At 43.5% G+C, this 26,447-nt stretch overlaps 1 protein-coding gene across 3 annotated transcripts; it reads left to right on the top strand.

Annotated features, from left to right (window-relative positions):
- The first annotated feature begins 654 nt into the window (after window positions 1-654).
- LOC116909297 (myosin-4) lies at window positions 655-23,445 on the top strand. Of its 3 annotated transcripts, XM_032912835.1 has the most exons (39): window positions 655-704; window positions 3,221-3,463; window positions 3,559-3,702; window positions 4,019-4,175; window positions 4,776-4,803; window positions 4,897-5,011; window positions 5,407-5,499; window positions 5,643-5,706; window positions 5,854-5,952; window positions 6,067-6,170; window positions 7,199-7,337; window positions 8,009-8,127; window positions 8,230-8,379; window positions 8,908-9,078; window positions 11,102-11,411; window positions 12,406-12,476; window positions 12,999-13,086; window positions 13,167-13,284; window positions 13,451-13,574; window positions 13,666-13,802; window positions 13,910-14,165; window positions 14,862-15,104; window positions 15,315-15,491; window positions 15,688-15,833; window positions 15,913-16,003; window positions 16,090-16,479; window positions 16,962-17,088; window positions 17,435-17,553; window positions 17,663-17,859; window positions 18,338-18,521; window positions 18,607-18,772; window positions 18,862-18,986; window positions 19,221-19,529; window positions 20,104-20,307; window positions 21,641-21,766; window positions 21,842-22,012; window positions 22,101-22,205; window positions 22,308-22,403; window positions 23,179-23,445. In XM_032912835.1, exons 2-39 carry the CDS (start codon window positions 3,260-3,262, stop codon window positions 23,329-23,331), a joined length of 5,820 nt encoding a protein of 1,939 aa, XP_032768726.1. In that variant the 5' UTR covers window positions 655-704; window positions 3,221-3,259; the 3' UTR covers window positions 23,332-23,445. The 3 variants fall into 3 exon arrangements, with proteins under 3 accessions (XP_032768726.1, XP_032768727.1, XP_032768728.1); XM_032912836.1 differs by lacking the exon at window positions 655-704 and having other exon boundaries at window positions 3,260-3,463; window positions 11,102-11,431; window positions 12,408-12,476; XM_032912837.1 differs by lacking the exon at window positions 655-704 and having other exon boundaries at window positions 3,260-3,463; window positions 4,897-5,004; window positions 5,403-5,499.
- Window positions 23,446-26,447: the final 3,002 nt, after the last annotated feature.

Raw genomic sequence — 26,447 nt, forward strand, 5'->3', positions numbered from 1 at the left:
AGTGTCAGATCTAAAGTTCATTCCAGACTCTGTAATGGCTCTAAGCACTAGCAGATTAATTAGTACTACTCTCCTCACACCAGGCTCATCCTGTCGAGACAGCCTTATAGGCACGAGAGTAAGTAGGGACCTGGCTTTGAATTCCGTGATGAATGATACAACACCCAAGCCGGAGAAACACCCTCCGAAACCCTGGATCCTCATTCCCTATCAGATGCCTATAAAGAACCCTAGATCATCCCCTGTCAAATTATTTATAGATGACAAGAAATATTTCTAATTATATCCATTCACAGCCACAGTCAGTGAATATTGTGCAAAGAGATTGCCAAAAATGGTTTTGCCAAGTAGGTCCCCAGCTAGGACAGCTGAGGTGGCTGCTGTGTTTGCAGAACGGCCTCTATAAAAGTGAAGCTGGGGTGCCTCTGTCCTGTCCTTCCTCAAATCCTTAAAGGTAGGTATGTGTGGCAGAACACTTGGCTAGTCGTGCACTCCTGATGTGAGGGAGTTTCCCTGTGAGGGAGATAGCTATTCCTTCCCAAGCGTTAAGTACAGTCAACATCCCTGAGAAAGGCATTGCATACAATATAGTTCTAAGATTTTGTGATTGAATAGGAAGAAAAATACCCAGTATCTCTCTTTTTTTCTTTCAACAGTACTTGTCTGACTCAGCCTGCCTCCTTCTTCATCTGGTAACACAAGAGGTAAGAGAAATTTATTATTACCTTCCGAAGAACAAGGGACTCTCTCTATCGTAACATTTTAATGAGTGGCTATTTTGTTTTCTGCCTTACTATTGGGCATAGGAGCGACTGGTCTTTAAAAACAGCTTCTCATGAAACTTTGCCTTTTAAAGCCATTTAATCAAACAAAGTTTGATGCCATTTCTCTTTTGCATTTTGTTGGAACTCGATGAAGAAGGCAACCCTCGTGTATATTTAATATGAACTGCTATGCAGTTCAATGAAAGAAGCTATATATAAAAATGTAAAAAAAAACCAAACATTGTACCAGAACTCAAAATTTCTGGATGCCAATCTAGGCTTTTCACTGATTCAACTCCCTGGGCCATGCCAGCTAGCTTTTACGTGTCTTCAAACATGTGTGATTCAAGAGCATTAACACTAGGCCTGAACCTAGACTGCCAGGCTCATAGCTCACCACTGCCTCTTACCACCTCGGTGACCCTGGGTGGCCCTTTACCTGGCTGAACCTTAGTTTCCTCATCAGTAAAATCAGAAGGGCAAGTTTAAGTTGGCTGCTAGTGTCACTCTGGCTCTTGTCTAATATCTAAGTCAGTGGTTCCCGAGGACTCTTCCACCAATCAAAACGCTCAGTGGGTGTCCCATTTTCTGCATGAGGAGATGTATGTGAAAAACATATATATATATATATATATATATATATATATATATATATATATATATATATATATCACATATAGGTTTGTGGTTAATATATTAAGTAAAACAAATTTAGAAAAAGTAGAAAATCTACAGCTTACAAGGGAATAAATGTTAACTTGTTGACACTGGAGGTGATTACCACTTCGTGGACAGAGCCCAACACCACACAACAAAGTGAAGGCTTGTGACTCAAAGGTGACAAAGGACTGCCGAGACAAGAGCAGAGGGATGGTGCCCTTTTGGTGCAGGATCCACTGCACAACAGCAATCACTAGGGCAGAGTAATTGATTCAAATGTGCTTCATTAGCCCCGCCCCCAAACAAAGTCACAGAATAGCATTTGAAGGGAAAAATGCTAACACCCAACATTTCAATACCTGTCCCTTGAAAATAGGTCACAATTTCCATGTCTCCCCATAAGCCTTTTGTTGATTCTAAGCTACAGTGTGGGGGAAATTTTGTATCTGTGTTGGGAAGAGGGTCACTGTTTCTAAGAGAAGTCTGAGTTGTTTTATGGAAAGTCTAGGAAAGATTGGAGCCTTTGTCATCACTGACAGTCACTATACCAACATGCTGTCCTCTGTCCTGTCCCCTCCTCCACTCCAGAGGTCACCAGCTTTTACTCTGGCCAGAGAGGGAGTTGTTTTATCTGACCAGGATTTGTCAGTTGGAAAAAAAAAAGTTGTGAATTGGTTTTGGCTTGAGATTTCATCGTGGCTATCTGTTTCAGGAGAGAAATTAGAAATGTGATGTTTTCAAATAGAGAGGGTAGGAGAGTGGGAGGTCATAAGCCTGATGCAGTAAGGACCAGGCAGAAACAAGGGGGAGGCCAAAGCCAGTTAAAAACTGGGAGAGACAGACTTTGATAAGGAACTACTGGGCAGTCTCATCAAAATGCAGATGCTTGTTTTTCTCAAGCAATCCTTTGGAGTTATTTTTGCCCAGATAAGAGTGACAATTTGTTCACAGTTTAAAAACTGACAGCAGGGACTTGGTTTTGACCTGGGACAAGATCATTTGTGATTATTTCATAGTTTTCCCCATACTAATATTTTATTAATATCCATCATGGGTATTTTTCCCTTAAATGCTTGTCAGTTAACTACAAGTCTGTGTGCATAAAATATTCAACCTGAATTTAGATTTTTTTTCTTACATCCAAACTTAGTGGTTTTTGGCATTCAGCTTTAATAGTTTGTGGCAAGGAAAAATGGCTAAATATTTTTGGAGACAGAATCTCTCTATTATGTAGCCTTGGCTGTCCTGGAATTATGAAGACCAGGCTGGCCTCAAACTCACAGAGATCTGCCTGCCTCTGTCTCCCAAGGGCTAGAATTAAAAGTGTATACCATCATACTGAGCAGTGTTTAGGTTTCTAAAAATAGGTTCGTTAAGATGAAACAATTAGAAAAATTATTTTCTATTTCTTTGTATCACCACAATGACAAACGAACAAACAAGCAAGCAATGGCAACAGATGGGTAGGGAAAGGAAAGGGGGTTAAAAAAAGAATACACAGAAACAACAAAAGGTGCTGAGCACATTATAGCCTGACAAATGTGGCTGGATGGTTCTCATCCCCTCCCCCACAGCTCTCAACTGTAGTTTATAAAACAGAAGGAAGAACCAAGGCTTAAAAGGTCACAAAAAGTTAAACTCTCAACACAGGGCTATTAGGTACGCTTGTCTTCTCTTAGCTCCTGGCACATTCCACGGGAGAACCCGAAAAGGCGTAAGAGAGTGAGCAAACTAAGCCTGTTAACATGGAAACCCACAGGCCAGGGTTATCATTCATGGTCCATTTCTTCCTCTAGGTGCACCTGGCCCTAAGCTGCCCCCAATAGCCCGCAGCCATGAGTTCCGACGCCGAGATGGCCGTTTTTGGGGAGGCTGCTCCTTACCTCCGGAAGTCTGAAAAGGAGCGAATCGAGGCTCAGAACAAGCCTTTTGATGCCAAGTCATCGGTGTTTGTGGTGGATGCTAAGGAGTCCTATGTGAAAGCAACCGTGCAGAGCAGGGAAGGGGGGAAGGTGACGGCCAAGACCGAAGGTGGAGCTGTGAGTAAAAGCAAGAAGTGGGAGAGGTAGGGAAACATGAATACTCTTCTTCTGCTAATTAGTCGGCACTAACTGGATCCTTCCATTCTTAACAGACTGTCACAGTTAAAGAAGATCAAGTCTTCTCCATGAACCCTCCCAAGTACGACAAGATCGAGGACATGGCCATGATGACCCACCTCCACGAGCCCGCTGTGCTGTACAACCTCAAAGAGCGTTACGCAGCCTGGATGATCTACGTGAGTGTCCTCTGTCATATTTCATCAAGTCCGTGCACTTTCTGTTGTTGAAATGTCCCATTATGTCAGTGTTGTAAATTATGGCGTCTTTAAACATGAACATGCGGATAGCTCTCTGCTTAACCACATTAGTTGGCTAACTGGAACATTAGTGCTGCAGCGGACAATGGGGGAGGAAGTTGCCAATGGATGCAACCACGAAGGCTCACAAGGACCCCGCACTTCCTTAGAGCCTCTCCCCTTGCCCACACTGTAGTATTTCTAAGTCGGAGTAATGAGGTGTTTGCTGACTAAGTATCCTTTTCTCTGTGCACAGACTTATTCGGGGCTCTTCTGTGTCACTGTCAACCCCTACAAGTGGTTGCCAGTGTACAACCCCGAGGTGGTGGCAGCCTACCGAGGCAAAAAGCGACAGGAGGCCCCGCCCCACATCTTCTCCATCTCTGATAATGCCTACCAGTTCATGCTGACGGGTTAGTATATTACTATCTCTACACGCACTAGAAAACACTCGTAGACTCATAGCAGAGAGAACATATGGTCAGCCCCTTGAGAATGAAATGCTTTGCACGTGTGATGAGAGCAATAAGAGTGGAAAAATTGATTAAGAATATGATGCAGCTATTACAAGAGCACAGGGAAATTTGCTTAGACTTCTATGCTAAAAATCCAAATTGGTGGATGCTCATTTCATTTCAATTTGATCAAAGTTAGGCATCAACTCTGCATCTTAATTACATCTACTGCGTTCTCTCATTTAAAAAGTAAGCTTTGGAATTTCACCAGCACTCTAGGGAATGCAGCCTGGACATTCAAAACATGACAGGATTTTGAACTATGATCCAGGTGAAAGGAGGAGACCTGAGACTGTAAGGTCACTTGTTACTTGGCTGAATCTTATTGTAAAGGAGCGAACTGGTGCTTCCCATAATCCTACACATTAATAATGAGAACAGTGTGATAATTAGCACATCTTTCACACTGAGTTCTTAAGACTCGTGGAAAGAAGAGCACAACTTTATTAGTGTCTGTGCTTTTGTTTACTTGGTCTATGTTTCTTTTTCCCTTCACAGATCGTGAGAACCAGTCCATCCTGATTACGTACGTAGATGCCATGCTTTTCTGTCTGCTGAGTTTTGATCGTTAGGGCAGTACCTCCTGCCTTACATTCTGACTTTCATTCTGTCCTCTCAGCGGAGAATCCGGGGCTGGGAAGACTGTGAACACGAAGCGTGTCATCCAGTACTTTGCAACAATTGCAGTCACCGGGGACAAGAAGAAGGAGGAAGCACCTTCTGGCAAAATGCAGGTGGGCATGTCTATCTGAGGGAGGAAGGAGGGAGATCAGGCTTTTCAAAGCATGACAGTAGAGTGTCAAAACCACAGCAACTGGATAGCCACAACGTCAGAGTTTAGAAAATAAACCTCGGAAGGGCTTTGTGAGGCTCAGATCAACAGGGTGGTAAATTAGCAAGTTATAGCCCCCTCAGCCATTTCTCAGGAGCAAAAGTGGAGCCTGAGAGGTAGGAGACCAAGCCATGTCACAGGCACGTCCCACGCTCCAATGTGGACTCCCTCTCTCCTTCTAAAGCCTTGCCTAGCTATAGGGCATGACCAAGGGAAGGGGAGGACAGACGAGAAGTTATTTTAGTATATATGACTCAGATAACCCAAACTTTATCTTCCTTTCCCATTTCTCTTAAGGGGACCCTTGAAGATCAAATCATCAGTGCCAACCCCCTGCTGGAGGCCTTTGGCAATGCCAAGACCGTGAGGAACGACAACTCCTCTCGCTTTGTGAGTCTCCTTAGTTGTCCTGTTCGAGTGAGAATGGCCACCACTCCTTTCGATACACCATGTTAACATACTTCCTACTTATTTGGCCCTTAGTGAATGAAATGGTTTCCAGCTTTTAATCTAACCTCCTTTGTCTCTTTAAGGGTAAATTCATCAGAATCCATTTCGGTGCTACAGGCAAACTGGCCTCTGCAGATATTGAAACCTGTGAGTTAATGAACAACGGTGACTGAGTCTTTTCTTTGGGGCGCGCTTATCGGAAAACCGTGCTCTTCTTTCTGCTGGGTGAGGTTCGAAGCTTACCTTTCTACTGATAGCCTTTTCGTTTAAGACATGCTTAATCTGCCTTTCCAGATCTGCTAGAGAAGTCCAGAGTCACCTTCCAGCTCAAGGCTGAAAGAAGCTATCACATCTTCTACCAAATCATGTCCAATAAGAAACCAGAGCTTATCGGTAAGGAGCATCCTGATTTATTTCCACCAAGGAAGACAACACTCAGCCTAAGGTGTCCCTCTGAAATGTGCTGCAAACCAAACTAACTCCGCACGCCCTTTTCCATGTGTCCAGAGATGCTCCTGATCACCACCAACCCATATGACTTTGCTTACGTCAGTCAAGGTGAAATCACAGTGCCCAGCATTGATGACCAGGAAGAGTTGATGGCCACAGACGTAAGTGTTAGGGGAGAGGCAGGAGATAGCAAGGTTCTTTCCAGCACGTAACCCTCTCTTCTCCCATCAGAGTGAAATGGACGAGCATAGCACAGACAGTAGGTCAGACAGGGCTGTCTTTCAAGCTTTCTACATTTGGGGAAAAAAAATCACAGATTTAAATGCCACCCTACATATGCATTTACATTTCAAATATCTGCAGTAAATGTTAGGTACCTGACATCACTCACCTAGCTGGGTCTTTTTACTTCTTATGGTGTTGGCCACTCTTGGCTCAACACTTACACCTCTATAATACAGTGATTTCTTTTCTACTTTATGCCAGCCCCTCACCTGGAATCTTGGAAAAGCTATAATATTAGACAAAGTAGTCACATCTGAAAGGTTTTTTAAAAAAGCATAACAACCTCACTCCAGGGCCTTGTTAATAATGTGTAGTTTCAGGATGAGGTAGCCCCAGCAATCTAGGACTAGAAGAATGAAGGGAGCTTTAGGAGAGACACACTTTCATATACCTCTGTTGATGCTGACTCCTATCTATGAACCCCATCGACGTTTAGCATGAGAACTAAGAGTGTAAACAAAACCTGATAGAGTGGAGAATAAAACAGAGTGCTTCAAGCTGTGACCTCAAAGAAACATGTGGAGAAATGGTGGGAGAAGAAACGCTCTTCTCATGCCTCTTTCCAGAGTCATCCATATCAAGTGAGATGGGAGAAGGGTATGCTGGGGCTGTGCACTAAGTTAGGGCAACATAGGAGAAGAAGAAACGAGCTGGGGGACAAGAAACAAGAAAATGTGTGGACCCTACATATGCTGTCCTTAGCACCCACACAACTCACATGGAAAGGCTGGTCTAGGTTTCCTCATGTTACTCTGTGGATCAGAGAAGAAACTGACTCGTAAGCCATCACAGTATTAGTCAGATATAAAGCAAAACATGGTGAGGAAGTGAGACGCCAGGCCCCTAGAGTCCCCAGCAAGCTGGCCATGGTGGTAAATTGTTGCTAATTCAATTCTTTCAACAGACTGCTGTGGACATCCTGGGGTTCACTGCAGATGAAAAAGTGGCCATTTACAAGCTCACTGGCGCTGTGATGCACTATGGGAACATGAAATTCAAGCAAAAGCAAAGGGAAGAGCAGGCTGAGCCAGATGGCACTGAAGGTAACACTGCTGTGGTCACCATCCATTCCATCTGATACAATTGGTGACATGAACCTTTTCAGAGGCAGGGACTCCTTTGTACTGCCTGACCTTTCTAAGGAAAGACAGAAGGTTTAGGACAAAGAGGTGATACATTGATATTTTACATTATTGAGAAAATTTATTATTTCTGTCCATTCCCCTGTTCTGTTTTTCCTGTGTGTGTGTGTGTGTGTGTGTGTGTGTGTGTGTGTGTGTGTGTGTGTCTGTCTGTCTGTCTGTCTGTCTGGTGCTGGCAATTGAGCCCAGGGCCTTGTCCTGAACTACATCTTCACCCCTCTTCATTCACTTTTTATAAGAAAATATTTACTTCTTGATGGAAGCACATTTTATTCTAGTAAATAACTCAGAATTTCCTAGCCCACTGGGTTAGGGTTTCTCAAATTATTACCTGAAGTTTACTTTTGCTGTATTTTAAATATCACACAGAGCATAGATTCCGCCAACTCCAACATATGAACTACTAGAGTTAGCATGAAGAGCAGGAGTACTTTTCAGACATAAACAAATGGACAGACTTCACAACATCTGTACCTCACTGTTTGTGTGAGACCATTGTCGCCAGTGTCATCATTTGCAATGAAGCTGTGTAAGTCACTGTCAGGCCCACTGTTCTTGCTTCCTTCCTGCAGTGGCTGACAAGGCTGCCTATCTGACAAGTCTGAACTCTGCTGACCTGCTCAAAGCCCTCTGCTACCCCAGGGTCAAGGTTGGCAATGAGTACGTCACCAAAGGCCAGACAGTGCAGCAGGTAATCGTGATTCAAGTCCACTCATCCACTTGAACCACAGGAGACTTAAAAGTTCATCCCCCGTGTCTAACTCAAACAACTAAACGAATGTTCTTCCTGAAGGTGTACAACTCTGTGGGCGCCCTGGCCAAGGCCATGTATGAGAAGATGTTCCTGTGGATGGTCACCCGCATCAACCAGCAGCTGGACACCAAGCAGCCCAGGCAGTACTTCATTGGGGTCTTGGACATTGCTGGCTTTGAGATCTTTGACGTGAGTAATAAACTGACTAGCAGATGTACCAGATGCTAGAGCCCTGGAAATACTCTTCCCAAAAGACAAAATAGGCTGTTCCAAAAGTACAAATTCCTGATGAATTGGGTCACTGGGGGTATCTGAAAACCTGTCAGCGAGGGCGAATAGGAAAAAAGAGAATGCTACATTTTCAGGACTAGAGAGAGTCTCAAAGCATGGCTTGTTCTAAACTGATCTTGAGTTCAAGCACACGAGCATAGAAACACTTTCTTAAGTCACCCCAGATGACTATGTCAAAGAGGTCCAATTTAACAGCATTTTACCCAATATGCAAGATTTAATATAGTTCCTTAGAAAACTTTTGAGAATTTACTCTTTAAATTAGAATTTTAACACCCACCCTTTAAGGGATGATCTGAAAGTCTAAACCTTAAAGATAATAATTCTAAATGTCTCAAAATTTGAAAAGATGTATTAGCTGCCTTACAGAAACAAATAGGGAATTATGACAAAATTGCTTACATTCATTTATCTCTTCCCATATAGTTCAACACCTTGGAGCAGCTGTGTATCAACTTCACCAACGAGAAACTGCAACAGTTTTTCAACCACCACATGTTCGTGCTGGAGCAGGAGGAGTACAAGAAGGAAGGCATTGAGTGGGAGTTCATCGACTTCGGGATGGACTTGGCAGCCTGCATTGAGCTCATTGAGAAGGTTTGTGTGACTTTTGAAACTTCAGAACAGGCGCAAAAATTGGTCCCCCTTCCTATGTTTACTTACAATATGTTCACTTACAATATGTTCACTTACAATATGTTTACTTACTTAAAGAGTAAGCAGTAACATCTCTTGACATGGTTGTGTGCTCTGTTCAGTTCAAAGGGATGTCATGGGTGATCTGTAACTAATGGATAAAGTACAGCAGTTTCTAGGAAAAAGCAATAACACACATACAGACAAAACACATGTATTCATGTCTCTAGCTCTTATAACTTCATGCTTCATCAGTTTTTTTTTTAATGGCATAGAGTCTCCCTATGTAACCTTCACTGGCCTTGGAACTCACTATGTAGAACCAGGCCAGCCTTGGCTCACAGAGACCCTTCTCTTTCTGTCTCCTGAGTGCTTAAAGGCACAGACAACTATACATAGGCTTTTCATTCTTATGTGATTTCATAGGTATGGAAGGAAGGGAAGAAAGTACAGTCAGTCCTTTGAATGGTTAATTAATCCTGGTACGGTTATGATGTTGCATTGCACATGTATCCTCCCATGTGCACTGTACAACAGGGCATTGCATAGTAAGATGCCTAAGGTTGGGGAGTTAATTGTCAAATCCATCAATTCATCCCTTACTCATGATTACTACCAAGGAAATACATGAAACTTCCATTTGATCTTTGCTTGGGAGTGAGCTCTGAATTCTCCTCTAGTAATTAAGAGAATTAGTCATTAAGGAAATCTGTCCAATTAAGTTGGAGCAACAGATGTATCATATTTACATAGAAATCAATAAACAACTTCAACATTCAAAAACTGTTGGGATCCTGGGACTGGAGAGATGGCTCAGTGGTTTTAAAGTGCTTGTTGCTATATCATGAGGTCTGGAATTTTGATTCCAGCACCCACATAAGTGACTCACAAACACCTGTTATGCCAGTGCTAAGGGACCCTCCAACCTTTTCTGGCTTTTCTGACTTCAAGCATATACACACATATGCATTCTCTCTGTCTCTCTCTGTCTCTCTCTTTGCCTCTGTCTCTGTCTCTGTTTCTGTCTCTCTCTCTCACACACACAGGCACACACACACACACACACACACACACACACACACACACACACACACACACTGGAATCTTGTCATGTACCTGTTGGCACCAAGAAAGAACCTGTGTGAACTTTCCCTAAGCAGTGATAAAGGAGAAATGAAATGGAATCACCAGTTAGGAAAATTTCAAATACTCAGCTTAAATTTACCAAAATAGAAAAAAAAACTAGGTTGCATAAACTTAGGAAAATATGTTAATTTGGTGATGTAATTGTTCCACTGCTCATCAAAACTAAACAGCTCCCCCCTCCCCAAAAGTATTTTTATTTCCTTCACTAATATTTCAACTTCTGGATTATCAAAATGATTTTTGAGAATGAATTTGTGAGTTTGGATAATCATCAATGCTAAATTTGCTTTTAGCCTTCTATATCAAATTTGTCTCAGTAAAGACAAAATGCTTCCTGAGCAAGACCTGATGGGTCACCACCAGTCCTTAACTCCACAGACGTCAGACATGGGGGAAGGGCAACAGGAGATGCACTTTCCTCTCGGTGAAGTTTTATTTTTGTTCACCAGACGCAGCCTTTCTTTTTCCCAACTTTTTCTAGAGTCGTGGTCAAGGATATTGCACTGCGAGAAAGGAGTATATCAGAGTATATATGCATTTGTAGGATAAAAAATCAAGCTTTAGGATTCCATTTTACATACCAAACACATTTGCCAGATGGTCCAGATGGGCTTTTAAGCTAAGTCTTTCAGCAAAGTACATCTTATACGTTCTTCAGATGATGACTGTCGCATTTTGTTAGAAGAGGGGATGATAAGGTATGCTGTCATCTGTTTAGGCATAATTCTGAGTCCTTCCTTTGGAAGGCCTGCTTTTCAAGTTTGTATCAACCACACAAATTACCAGGGCATGATTTTCTAAGGGACCCATCACTCTCTTCTCCCTCTTTAATATCCAGCCGATGGGCATCTTCTCCATCCTGGAAGAGGAGTGCATGTTCCCCAAGGCGACAGACACCTCCTTCAAGAACAAGCTGTATGAGCAGCATCTTGGGAAGTCCAACAACTTCCAGAAGCCCAAACCTGCCAAAGGCAAGGCCGAGGCCCACTTCTCCCTGGTGCACTATGCGGGCACCGTGGACTACAACATTATTGGCTGGCTGGACAAGAACAAGGACCCCCTGAATGAGACCGTGGTGGGGCTGTACCAGAAGTCCGGGTTGAAGACTCTGGCTTTCCTATTTTCTGGGGGACAAGCTGCTGAAGCAGGTAACTTTTTTTTATTTATAGTATCAACTTGTTTAAGAATCACACCAGAGAAATACAGTTTACCAGAGACAATACAAGTTAGTGGTTCTCAACCTGTGACCCTTTTGGGGACAGTCAAATGACTCTTTCATGGGGGTTACTTAAGACCACCACAAAATACAGATATTTATATTATGATTCATAATGGTAGCGAAATTACAATTTTGAAGTAGGAGTGAAAATAATAATATTGTGATTGAGGTCACTACAACATGACCAAAGGGTATCAAAGGGTGGCAGCATTGGGAACCAGATATGGGTATTGCCCAATCTACGGTGAGAATTCAAGTCAACGCAAGTGAAATGAAGGAAAGCATATTTAACCACTATGGTACACAGGTATCAGGGATTGCTCGGTCCACAGCATCGTTTATCTGCTGATGTTTGCGCCAGCCACTTTTCCACATCACCACTACTGTTTCCATCAAGGGTCCGGCTAAGTCGGAAGTCAGGGAACTTTCCAACATGGCCGTCATGCTAGGGTAACTGAATGAGGTTGTATTACCTTCTTGGAGTATCCAAAGTCTAGATGTATAAGTAATCCCATTGGGACATGGGAAAATAGAAACTATAGGTCCCTGCTAGGGAGCTAAGCTTAACTACCTAGGAGTAAACATGAAACTCTGCCTGTTTGGGGCATGTGCGTACTGACAGGACCCTGCTCCTGTCTTCTGGATGGATTCTTCAGGAATGAGACACTGCTGATCTGGGTGGAATCAGGGAGTCCCACCTCATACCCACGACTTCCATCTTTTGCAAAAGTCTTCTACCCCAAGTGTCTAAAGTCACATCAGTGATGACTGTATCTTCCTCTATAATTGAGGCAGATGAGCTATGGAAGAAGGAAGGTGGGAGATGAGTACCACAGACTCTCTAGAAACATCCGGATGCCTGTACACATGGAGGGTGCAAAGGGTGGAACTAATGATCACCATTTTTCCATTCTGCTTTTCAGAGGGTGGCGGCGGAAAGAAAGGTGGCAAGAAGAAGGGTTCTTCTTTCCAGACCGTGTCAGCTCTTTTCAGGGTACAGTATAATCTTACACTTAGAAGATAATTAAGCTGTCTTTAATGAGAGGGTTAAAAGGATGTTTATGATAAAGGTGGAAGAAAAAGTAGCAATGTGTTTTTTTAAATATGAAAAATATCTCAGGAAGTTTTTAGCAAAAAGGAAGACACACCATGTCTCTTGCATAGCAAAGCCTATTATAAATGAGGTCTTGCCCCAAGCCTCAAATAAGAGAGATCTGGTAGTAAAGACATTTTAAATGAAATCAAGCCCTCTTTAAAAACCACCCACTGTGTTCCATAACATCTACTCCTTATGATCAAAGTCTCAGTACAAAATCTTTTTGATCATCAGGGTTTGAGCAAAACCAACTGGAATAGATTATTTCTGTATAATCAGGAATGTTCTAGGAGTCCACCCTCCAGACATAGGTCCCCCTTGGTCACCATCATCTATCTGAGACAGCTTATTAGAATGTGATGGAAGAAAAATGAACTCTATAAAAATAGTTGTTCTAAACCTCTCCAAATGGTTTTATAGGAGAATTTAAATAAGCTGATGACCAACTTGAAGAGCACCCACCCCCACTTTGTCCGATGCCTCATTCCCAATGAGACTAAGACTCCTGGTAAGACCTTTCTCATGAGTAGAGCAACCCCAGTGTGGCTTCTCTTTGGATGACTGTAGAGAATGTATTCCCCTTTCTAGGTGCCATGGAGCATGAATTGGTCCTGCACCAGCTGAGGTGTAATGGGGTGCTAGAAGGCATCCGCATCTGTAGGAAGGGGTTCCCCAGCAGGATTCTCTATGCAGACTTCAAGCAGAGGTGTGTCTCATATCCCCTCACATGTTACATAGAGCACTGTTACGTTTTAAATGCTATTCCCTCCTCTATTGTTTGACTGACCCATCTTTTCAGTAGTACCTGCTACTCTTCCATCATTTCTCAGTGGAGGGAAATAATGTTTCAATTATACTGTTCCTTTTGACAGATACAAAGTTCTCAATGCAAGTGCTATCCCGGAAGGTCAGTTCATTGATAGCAAGAAGGCCTCTGAGAAGCTTCTAGGTTCCATTGACATCGACCATACCCAGTACAAATTCGGTCACACTAAGGTACCACCAGTCCAAATTGCTGACATAATTTTTAGCACCTTCAGAGTTTCTGCCTGAGGTGAATTAACAAATCCAACTCTTCTCTGCCAAGGTTTTCTTTAAAGCTGGCCTGTTGGGAACTCTAGAGGAGATGCGAGATGAAAAGCTGGCTCAGCTCATCACTCGCACTCAAGCCGTGTGCAGAGGGTACCTGATGAGGGTGGAGTTCAGGAAGATGATGGAGAGGAGGTAAGGAGCAAAGATTTTTCCACCTCTTTCATCACTGAATCCAGACCAGGTGTGATGGTCACGTCACACATCTTTGCCCATTTGCATCTAATTTTCTCCTTCCACAGAGAGTCCATCTTCTGCATCCAGTACAACGTCCGTGCCTTCATGAATGTCAAGCACTGGCCCTGGATGAAGCTGTATTTCAAGATCAAACCACTGCTAAAGAGTGCAGAGACTGAGAAGGAGATGGCCACCATGAAGGAAGATTTTGAGAAGGCCAAGGAGGATCTGGCAAAGTCAGAGGCAAAAAGGAAAGAACTAGAAGAAAAGATGGTGGCTTTGATGCAGGAGAAAAATGATCTGCAGCTCCAGGTTCAGGCTGTGAGTGTCAGATATGGTACACAGCCCCTTCATAGTCAGGATGTGACTGAATAAGCAATTGCAGTTTTCCAAGTAAACAATTTCTATCCAGGCATCTGTTGTGATTGCCTGCCCTTCAAACCACTAAGATTCAAACCCAAAGAGACAGCAGCTACAAAGCCACATCCCTGGTGCTTACGTTCACATGTGCATTGTACACAGCCCGGTCTTTAGGGAACAGTGTCATGAAAACATCTAGACATTTTCCTTTCTGTACGGAACATCTTCTTACATTAGAATAGTCTCTCTTTGGTAGATATTGTTCATTGCTAACTAGAAAGCACATTATTCTTACCAGAGCAGGAAAAGGGGCTAATTTTAAGCCCTTCGTTGAATGTGAGGGAGGAAAAGACAAACCCTGAGGTCAAGAATTAGTAAATGACTTTTCCATAAGGACTGGGGGCTAGTAAATCATATATATTTTAAACAAGTCCACCTTTTCCTCATTTTAGCTTCTACACATGGATATTTAGAGGGAATGTATTAATCTACATGATCAACATCTTAAGATTGTTGCATTTTGTCTAATTTTTTCAAGTTAGCAAGTTGGCCTATTCAAAGACCAACTGGTAGTCATCCATTCCCAACTTTTAATACATTATTGTGTATTTTCATATATATCCTAAACAAATGGAGCTGTACTATTTCTCCTATTAGGAAGCAGATGGCTTAGCGGATGCTGAGGAAAGATGCGACCAGCTGATCAAAACTAAAATCCAACTGGAGGCCAAAATCAAAGAGTTGACTGAGAGGGCTGAGGATGAGGAGGAGATCAATGCCGAGCTCACCGCCAAGAAGAGGAAGCTGGAGGACGAGTGCTCGGAGCTGAAGAAAGACATCGATGACCTTGAGCTGACACTGGCCAAGGTTGAGAAGGAGAAGCACGCCACGGAGAACAAGGTGCAACAACTATTCACTTTAAAGCAGTTACAAGTATTCATTTAGTACTGAATCTTAAACCTTAAAATCACTGAGAATGAAAGGGAAACAGTTACAATGTTGCCATCTTTTTTATGCCTGCTTTGTTGCCTGTCAGGATAATGTTGTCCGGAGAAGTTAAATTATCATGTATTTTTAGTCAGCATGCCCACCATCTGTTCAAATCTAAAGGTGAAAAACCTCACAGAAGAGATGGCAGGCTTGGATGAAAATATTGCTAAGCTGACCAAGGAGAAGAAGGCCCTGCAGGAGGCCCACCAGCAGACCCTGGATGACCTGCAGGCAGAGGAGGACAAAGTCAACACCCTGACCAAAGCCAAAACCAAGCTGGAACAGCAAGTGGATGACGTGAGTATGAAAAGCAACCTTTTCCCTTGTAAGGCATGACATAAGCCATGATGAAATGAAGCCATCAGCCGAGCACATGAGTCTTGAAGTGCAGGCTGAGAGTCCTCATGCGATTTGGTGTCTCCTCTACAGTTTTTCTTGCGTATCTGTCTAAGGACATACAGTTCAGGGGTTAACAAAGTCCCTTATAATTTAGCTTGAAGGATCACTGGAACAGGAAAAGAAGCTGAGGATGGACTTAGAAAGAGCCAAGAGGAAACTGGAGGGGGACCTGAAACTGGCCCAAGAGTCTACAATGGACATAGAAAATGACAAGCAGCAGCTCGATGAGAAACTCAAAAAGTAAGCGGTGAAGATACAGGTCTGAGGGGGGAAATTATCACCAGTGGCTCTGTGACTGACACAAGGGCTTTCCCCACAGGAAAGAGTTTGAAATGAGCAACCTGCAGAGCAAGATTGAGGATGAACAGGCCCTCGGCATGCAGCTGCAGAAGAAGATCAAGGAGTTGCAGGTAAGCCCTGGCTTCCATCAGTCTAACTCATCAGGGGAAAAATGACTGACCCAAGAAGCTGAGTCAGTCCTTTCCACCACCCCCAGGCCCGCATTGAGGAGCTGGAGGAGGAAATCGAGGCAGAGCGGGCCTCCAGGGCCAAAGCAGAGAAGCAGCGCTCTGACCTCTCCCGGGAACTGGAGGAGATCAGTGAGAGGCTGGAAGAAGCTGGCGGGGCCACTTCAGCCCAGATCGAGATGAACAAGAAGAGAGAGGCCGAGTTCCAGAAAATGCGCAGGGACCTGGAGGAGGCCACCCTGCAGCACGAAGCCACAGCAGCCGCCCTGAGGAAGAAGCACGCGGACAGTGTGGCTGAGCTCGGGGAGCAGATCGACAACCTGCAGCGGGTGAAGCAGAAGCTGGAGAAGGAGAAGAGCGAGCTGAAGATGGAGATCGATGACCTCGCTAGCAACATGGAGACTGTCTCCAAAGCCAAGGTCTTTTCCAACTTCCTAATTTATTTGAAATTCTTGAAAGTGACTATGTACTGTGTGGGACTCTAGCTAGCCACACTGCACATCATCCGAGATTTTCTGACTGACATCACTGTATTAGGTGAAACCCCTCAAGCTTCCTCATCTTATGTTTCAAAATCACCTTAAACTTGGTTGCTATGGCTACCGCAATAGTAATGCAGTGGCAAGAAAACGTCCCCTCTACATGTTGTGGGTATGAACAACACACATGGTGTTCATGTTTCCCTAAAGAAAGAACTCTAGCTTCGATGATTACATGTTTATTCACTCAGTCGCATATGCTCCTCCATTGTTGTGCTCCAAAGTGTTTCCAAGCATCTTACAAGGCTCAGAGAACAACATCAGTAACATCCTGTGTCTATCATACATAGTATTGGATCTCTGAATCCCAGATTTCCAAGTAGAAAAGCATCATCTTGTCCTGTCCTTGCTTCCCACCACAGGGGAACCTTGAGAAGATGTGCCGCACCCTGGAGGACCAACTGAGTGAAGTGAAGACCAAGGAAGAGGAGCAGCAGCGCCTGATCAATGAGCTGTCAGCCCAGAAGGCACGCTTACACACAGAGTCAGGTCAGTCCGTGGGCCTCACTACCTGGGAACAGCGAAACATGAAAGGTCTGTCCCATCCCGGAAGCTGGGGTCACACCTTGCACAATGTGTGCAAGAGATCGTTTACAAATGAATCAGTCTAAGCTATGGTTAGAGGCGGGGTGGGAAACAAATCTCTTGGGCTTGAGAAAGTTTTGTTACCTCCATAACCCTCAAAATTCCCCAATTATAAAATACCAAAGCAAGCACTTCACTAACATTCTGGAGATGTTCTTTGCATTCTATGAAATGAGGGCAGTCATTTGCCAGTCCACTGTACCCTTTGTTGTGAGAACAGAATTCAAAAAATTCATGTTTCCTCTCTCAGGTGAGTTTTCCCGACAGCTGGATGAGAAAGATGCTATGGTTTCTCAGCTCTCCCGAGGCAAACAAGCGTTTACACAACAGATTGAGGAGCTAAAGAGGCAGCTAGAAGAAGAGTCCAAGGTGAGAACCCTCCGTTGAGACTTCCATTCACGGAACTGGGCAGCCTGACACTACTGAGCCACCGGTGATCAGAATACAAACTCACAGCATACAATTTTGGGTTATTTAGGCCAAGAACGCGCTGGCCCATGCCCTGCAGTCCGCTCGCCACGACTGTGACCTACTGAGGGAACAGTATGAAGAGGAGCAGGAAGCCAAGGCTGAGCTGCAGAGGGCCATGTCCAAGGCCAACAGCGAGGTGGCCCAGTGGAGGACGAAATATGAGACAGATGCCATCCAGCGCACAGAGGAACTAGAGGAGGCCAAGTACGGGTTTCAGTGAATTAGACAGAAAGAAACCAAAGTAAAGGAAAAGGGAAGGAAAATGGGAAAGAACAATTGTGCTGTGAGGAGCATCAAATAACTTCACAGCTTCCATGCATACACAGTTAAGAGGACCAGGTACACAGTCTAGGATCCCATTAACCTTAACATTAGTGAGGAAATGTATCCTTTTCCGAGTCACCAGGATTAACTTAGCTTCAGTGTCCTCCCCCTCCCCCTTCTCTCTGGTTTCATAGATACGTTTGAAATGGACACTTCAGATGGATAAGAGCTCCCCTGGGAAATCAGAATTCTGGGAGAGATAAAATGGGCACTAAGAAGTAATTCTGAAAAATAAAAAAGAAAACCTATGGGCACACAGAAATAAGAGATCTTGGTGGAAAGTAGAAATTCCTAGCCAGCAGATAGGCGGAGTTCACTCTGTTAACTTCGATTCTTCTCACACTGACTGCCACCTCAGGAAGAAGCTGGCTCAGCGTCTGCAGGATGCTGAGGAGCACGTAGAAGCTGTGAATTCCAAGTGTGCTTCTCTTGAAAAGACGAAGCAGCGGCTTCAGAATGAAGTGGAGGACCTCATGATTGACGTGGAGAGGTCCAACGCTGCCTGCGCTGCGCTTGATAAGAAGCAGAGGAACTTTGACAAGGTGGCCCACGTGCCCTGTGATTTATAACTGGGTGAGAGGTGGCACTGCGTCTGGGTTCCCAGCTGAACTAATGACGTGCTTCCAGGTCCTGGCAGAATGGAAACAGAAGTATGAGGAAACTCAGGCTGAGCTCGAAGCCTCCCAGAAGGAGTCCCGTTCTCTCAGCACGGAGCTGTTCAAGGTGAAGAACGCCTATGAGGAGTCTCTGGATCAACTGGAGACGCTAAAGAGAGAGAACAAGAATCTACAGCGTGAGTTCCAATCTTCATAACCATGCTTAGCTCTGACTCTTCCTTTCTGCCATTACTACAACCGCTTCCTTTCATCTGTTCTTCCATAGAGGAGATTTCTGACCTGACCGAGCAGATCGCAGAGGGAGGGAAGCATATCCACGAGCTGGAGAAAATCAAGAAGCAAATTGACCAGGAAAAGAGTGAATTACAGGCGTCTCTGGAGGAAGCGGAGGTACACGCTTGGTTTGCTCACCCGTCCGTAAAAGAGAATGGCAAATAGGGTCTATCATTTTGTAAGCTCCAGGGGACAATGTACATATACCATCAAGGAGAAACCTGAGATGCATACCTCTCACATTCAGGATCAATAAGCTAAATTGAGACGTATTGAAAGTTTGGGAGGAGGGCTAAGTGTCTTCTTGAGAAACTACCATAGTGAGGTTACCAAAATGTTGCTTTTATCAAGGCCTCCCTTGAGCATGAAGAAGGTAAAATCCTACGCATCCAGCTGGAGTTGAACCAGGTGAAATCTGAGATTGACCGCAAAATTGCTGAAAAAGACGAAGAAATCGATCAGCTGAAGAGAAACCACCTCAGAGTTGTGGAGTCCATGCAGAGCACACTGGACGCTGAGATCCGCAGCAGAAACGATGCCCTGAGGATTAAGAAGAAGATGGAGGGCGACCTCAATGAGATGGAAATCCAGTTGAACCACGCCAACCGCCAGGCTGCAGAGGCCATCAGGAACCTTAGGAACACACAGGGAATGCTCAAGGTACCTAGGGGTGAACGCACACTCTATCGACAGGCTTAGTGTTATTGTAGAATTCAAATCTTAAAATTTTAGGAAAATTACAGGATATAAATTATCAAGGCAATGCAATAATAAGATTAAAAAAATTATATATGCCTACTTGGAAAGGAGCTAAATTCTGTCTGAAAGGCCCAAGAGAGAATTTGCTTTGTCACCTGAGCGGTAAGGTGTACGTGGAGAGTGGTATCTATTCCCAGATGCTAGGACTTTAGTCATGACCCACCACGCCCAGCTCTGGACCTCCCCTGCTAAGCATCTAAAATGATGTAACCAGTTTAGCTGAAATGTAAGGGTACTTTCTTGATACAAAACGTCATAGATGTATCCATGATTGGTTTTTATGCTGTTGGGATCCAAAACAAACCATTATGCATAAGCACTGCACTATGCCTTCAAGCATAAGTCATTAAGGGTACTTGTAGATGCTCCTATTTCATCAGACTCCGAGCTAATAAGATCCAGGTGTGAGCACGACATTCAATTTGAGTCCCCTTTAGCTGGAACGTGACTAAGAGTTTCTCTGCTTTCTGTGCAGGACACGCAGCTGCACCTGGACGATGCTCTCCGGGGCCAGGATGACTTGAAAGAGCAGCTGGCCATGGTTGAGCGCAGAGCAAACCTGATGCAGGCTGAAATCGAGGAACTCAGGGCATCCCTGGAACAGACAGAGAGGAGCAGGAGAGTGGCTGAGCAAGAGCTGCTGGACGCCAGTGAGCGCGTGCAGCTCCTGCACACCCAGGTAAGGTTCCAGACCAGCGCTATCAAATGCACTTCCTGAAGCTAAAGGCAGTCTGAAGGGGTGAGCCTTTTCATGAGATGCACACAAATTATTGGCAGGGATATCTTTCCAATGGGTTGGGAAAATGCAAAGAGTGACCTAGGTACTTACTGAGACAGTTTACAAGTTCACTTCTGGGCTGGTGAGTCATGGACGTGAACAATCTGGAGTTTAAAGCTTATATAAAGAAGCATGGAAAACAGCATGCGGTTACTCATCCAACACTGGCGGCCATCTTATCTCTCACAGCTGTACACAGCAAATAAATAAGCCAATAGAATGTAAAAACAAGCAGGCCATCATATTTATTATCTTGTTAACATCACCGTACATGTAAAGGGCTCTTGGCTTCAAATCTTCGGGGCCATCATTAGTGCTAGTCAACACTCGTGTTCCACAGTGCGCTTAAATCAGTTAAAGCAATTAAGTCGTGGTATAATCTTGACCACATGGAACACTCATTGCCTCAGAAAGATAATCACAAAACAGAAAAATAATAAAACAAATTAAGGTGAGGAATCCCTTATTGTGTGTGTGTGTGTGTGTGTGTGTGTGAGAGAGAGAGAGAGAGAGAGAGAGAGAGAGAGAGAGGGAGAAAGAGAGAGAGAGAGAACATACAGAAACATTCAAAAGGATAAACTAAAGTGTCACTAATGGTTGTCTCTGTTTACTCAGGGTGTGTTACTTTTGTCTCATGCTCATTTGCACACTCTACTTTTTAAATAATAAACCCATGTGACAGAATACCTTTGAACACTGTAATGTCTAATATCGGCAATTATCGAAATGCTCAAATCCATACTGTAATTTTAAAAATCAAGTATTAGTTAACATGCGACACTTCCCTTACTAATTATGAGTATCTAGAACTTATTGACCATTTCAAATACTGATAACTTTCCAAAAATATGGGGACCCCTTGATTATCTTTTACATCAATAAATATGCTTTTTATGAACTTACAAAATAGAGGCAACCAATATGGATAAACAGCTAAGTTATTTTCCATCGGCTGTGTGGTACACAGCACTATAAAGCTGGACAATTTTACCCTGTGGTTACAAGTATCCATAGATAGCAAGTAAATACCTTTCGGGACTGGAGATTAAATTGTACATTGAATCATTTATGTTTTATGGCCAGGGATATGGGTAGAAAAGCCATGAACTTGGAATTAACTTCTGATTTTGTTTTTATTCTGAATATTTCTTATTATCAACTATTTAGGGCTACACACACTAGTTATAAATGCAATTAAATATAGCTTTCTTATTTTTTTTTAAATTTGTAACAGAACACCAGCCTCATCAACACCAAGAAGAAGCTGGAGACAGACATTTCCCAGATCCAGGGAGAGATGGAGGACATCGTCCAGGAAGCCCGCAATGCAGAAGAGAAGGCCAAGAAAGCCATCACTGACGTGAGTAGAGTCACATTGTTGCCCTCAGTGAGCAGCGGGAGCTAGTGATTTCAATAGCTTTCTTGATCTCCTAAGGCCGCCATGATGGCGGAGGAGCTGAAGAAGGAGCAGGACACCAGCGCCCACCTGGAGCGGATGAAGAAGAACATGGAGCAGACGGTGAAGGACCTGCAGCACCGTCTGGACGAGGCTGAGCAGCTGGCGCTGAAGGGCGGCAAGAAGCAGATCCAGAAACTGGAGGCCAGGGTGGGTGTCCATGTTATCTTTTAGGCCCCTGCCCATGTGTGTGTGTGAACAGTGGCGGCCGAACTGGTAACCGTGTTCTCTTTCCCAGGTGAGGGAGCTTGAAAACGAGGTGGAAAATGAACAGAAGCGCAACATTGAAGCTGTCAAGGGTCTTCGCAAGCATGAGAGAAGAGTAAAGGAACTCACCTACCAGGTGACTGGCCTTTCCCTCTCTGACAGGCCTACAGCTTGTGAGAAAATAAAACCAGCAGGGTAGTGTCAGCTAATGACGTCATCTGTTTGCTGCATCTTTCAGACCGAGGAGGACCGCAAGAACGTGCTGAGGCTGCAGGACCTGGTGGATAAATTACAGACTAAAGTGAAAGCCTACAAGAGACAAGCTGAGGAGGCCGTGAGTATCTCCACAGAGGCAGGGGACGGGCCAGGACCACAGCTGGTTCTACGGGGCACTGAAGTCCCCATAATTTAAGGGACATTCTTCTAAGGCAATAAGCAAACCAGGAGCTAAAATTAGGTAGAAAAATGAATATTTATTTGGAAAACCAAACTTTTGGTGCAGATGATTAGGGAGCTTTAGACATTGTAATTCATTTCTCTGAGACTGAGTACTGTTTCAGACAAGTTATCACAGAAGTGCTTCTCTACTGCACTGCCCTCACTAGAACATTCCAAACTCCCAGCAATCATAGGGACTATGCAAATAAGGGTCTGGATTATCTTAAGCCTTATTTAACATTGTGATTAAATCCAGTTCCGAACTTTAAAAGTAAAAATTGATCTTTCTCATTCTGTCAGTTCTTAGCTCTTCCTTAAAGCTCTGCTCACCAAGTATCACTACTGTGTCTTCTCTTTGAAGCTTGTGTTATAGAAACATGGTTGAATCAGATATCTGCTCCTTTGACCTTTGTGTAGTCATCATAGCATCCTCCGTGTGCCAGAAAAAGTCAAATGAAAGAGAATAAAAGGGGCAGGGGCATTGTAAGCACACTCATTTATGTCATCAAATCCATGGGCTGTCCTGCCCTCAAATAAGAACGCGACCAAATGAGAGACCCTTTTACTTTCTCATTCATGAAGCAAATCCTGTAGTTTCTTTCAGTCACGAAGGCAGTTAACAAGCAGAAAAATGTCAAATTTTGTTCTCTCCAATTCGTTCCCATTCTCAGGAGGAACAATCCAACGTCAACCTGGCCAAGTTCCGCAAGATCCAGCATGAGCTGGAGGAAGCCGAGGAGCGGGCTGACATCGCCGAGTCCCAGGTCAACAAGCTGCGGGTGAAGAGCCGAGAGGTTCACACCAAAGTCATAAGCGAAGAATAGCTCAATAGCTCATCCTTCTGTTGAAAGGTGACAGAAGAAATCACACAATGTGACGTTCTTCGTCACTGTCCTGTATATCAAGGAAATAAAAGCTGCAGATAATTTTGCAATCTAGAAGTTCATTTGCCTTTTAATTATAAGCTCCATGATGCTTTTAAGACAAATTTATTTCTTAAACGTTTGTTGAGTGCCTACTATGTGCAGAGATGTCGAAGAAATGAACCAACTAAAGACCAACAGAGGATGAATTCAAGGTTCTCATGCTTACACAGAGGAGGTGAGGTGTTACCAAAGAAATCAGTTCCACGGTGTTCAAAATGGCAGATTGTTTTGCGGTCACCCATTTCATTTCATTTTGGGAGAAACCCTTTTCCTTGAACTCTTTCTCCTTCCAAGAAGAATGAGTAGGGAAATTTAGATGAATTCTCCTGTTGACCTTCTGCTTTCTACAGAACTTGACTTTCCTTAGTAGCTTACACATTTTAAGGAGGCCAGAGAAAGGGAATTCATTTCTTAATGTCACACACACACACACACACACACACACACATACACACACACACACACACAAAAGAAACATGCTTGACATTTTATCATAGCCACTGTTTGATTTTTTTCTTTTATACTTTAAAATTTTGATTTCATTGGGTGGATGTTGGGAAAAAAATAAGGCATTAGAAGCCAAATTTCTCCTTTTCAAGCAGCAGACAGACACCCCTTTCTAATGAGGAGGCCACTTTGAGAAACTATCTTCCCTTTGAGGAACCTAATTAGTAATGAGGAGCTTGATTCAGCAGAAGAGAATTTCAAAAGCCTAGAAAATAATTATGAGGAATATCTCACCTCAGTCACGATGAAGACTAATGAAATATCCTGCTTAGAGTAGGCATTTATTATCAAATTTTAATTAAGCTCTGTAGAGTTAACCTATCAACCTCCAAAACACTAGGCAACCATTGGGTTATTTTGTCTCCTGACTATGTAAGCGATTGCCTAAGCAGAGCTAAGGATGGGTTTTTCTATATCTAAGTCATTTATTCTGCCTCCCTTTAAAGCAAGAAGGTAGAGATCACAGGTATAACATTCTTCCTCATTTTCCTCACAGATTAGGTGGTTTTCAGCCTCCACTCTATGTCTACTAGAATGAAGCCACACCCAATCATCTCGGACTGCCCACATAATACTCTTTACCTTCTCTTTCATTGCTCTGGGACATTAAGAAATATCTACACTCCCATGAACCAAGACTGAGTGTATTAAGGGCAAAGGGCAGGGTGTATTAAAATTTCAATATATACAAATGTTCCAATCGCAATGAACACTTCATCTGGAGTGACTGGCTCACCAACTAAGATCCTGGGGGCTGGAGAGATGCTTAGAACCTGCACTTCTCTTGCAGAGGAAGTGAGTTTAGTTCTTAGCATTCCAGTTGGGAATCTCACCATGACCTACAACTCTAGGAGCACCTGAACACTCTGTTTCACTTCCATACATCTTATTTCCTTGATTTGCTTCGTTTCTGTCCTGCTACAAGATTAATTACTGACTGACTACGTCTGCCAAATCACAAGCTTTACCATGGCAGGCAGGGCGTTCGACTTACTGTTGAGTATGTGGTAGGTCAGGCACGACCTGGCACACCACAAATAGTAAAGAAATGTTTGCAGAATGAGTGAGAAATCTTAGCAAGAATTTCATCTGCACTGTGTACAGTGCTATGTTATACACACACGCTATCTAAAAATGGATCTACATGCAGAGGAAATTTTAACACAGTCTCTTTCACAAGTTTAGTAAGGAAACCTTTCCCTTCCCAAGAGATCAGATAGTTGCTTCTTTACCTGCTTTTCCTAATAAGTATACAACTAACCCCTGCCACACACATAGATATTCCACTTCACGTTAACAACCAACCCCCCCCCACACACACACACATAGATTTTCCACTTCACATTAACGTAGGACACTCAGGATGGTCACAGTGTTGAGGTCTGTGGCTTTGCTGAGTTTCATCATATACCTCACCTCAGTGTTAAAGAAGCAGACAACACAGAAACACCAATGGATACTGAAAAAAAAGGGTAAATTCTTTATCCCTAGAATCTAGGTAGAGGACAAAGAAATGGGCAGCTTAGAAAACAACAACAACAACAACAACAAAAAACAACCCAACTTTTAACCACCTTACAGAAGCTTTGCAATTTTATGAGGTCCCATTTGTCGATTCTTGATCTTAGAGCATAAGCCACTGGTGTTCTGTTCAGGAAAATCTCCCCAATGCCCATGTGTTTGAGGCTGTTCCCCACTTTTTCTTCTACTAGTTTCAGTGTATCTGGTTTTATGTGGAGGTCCTTGATCCACTTGAACTTGAGCTTTGTACAGTGTGATAAGAATGAATTGATTTGCATTCTTCTACATGCTGACCGCCAGTTGAACCAGCACCATTGTTGAAAATGTTGTCTTTTTCCCACTGGATGGTTTTAGTTCCTTTGACAAAGATCCACTATGTTCATAACAGTCTTATATATAATAGCCAGAATCTAGAAAGAACCCAGATGTCCTTCAATGGAGGAATGGACACAGAAAATGTGATACATTTATACAATGGAGTATTACTCAGCTATTAAAAACAATGACTTCATGAAATTCTTAGGCAAATGGTTGGAACTAGAAAATACCATCTTGAGTGAGGTAACCCAATCACAAAAGAACACATATGTTATGCACTCACTGAGAAGTGGATATTAGCCCCAAACCTCGGAATACTCAAGATACAATTTACAAACCACATGAAGCTCAAGAAGAAGGAAGACCAAAGTGTGGGTGCTTCAGTCCTTCTTAGAAGAGCGAACAAAATACTCACAAGAGGAAACACGGAGACAAACTGTGGAGCAGAGACTGAAGGAAAGGCCATCCAGACACTGCCCCACCTGGGAATCCATCCCATATACAGTTACCAAACCCCACAATATTGTATTGCTGATGCCACGAAGTGCATGCTGACAAGAGCGTGATTTAGCTGTCACCTGACAAATACAGAGGCAAATGCTCACAACCAACCATTGGACTGGAACGGGGTCCCCAATGGAGGAATCAGAGGAAAGACAGAAGGAGCT

Source organism: Rattus rattus, chromosome 9, assembly GCF_011064425.1.
Source record: "Rattus rattus isolate New Zealand chromosome 9, Rrattus_CSIRO_v1, whole genome shotgun sequence".
Classification (NCBI taxonomy): Eukaryota; Metazoa; Chordata; class Mammalia; order Rodentia; family Muridae; genus Rattus; species Rattus rattus.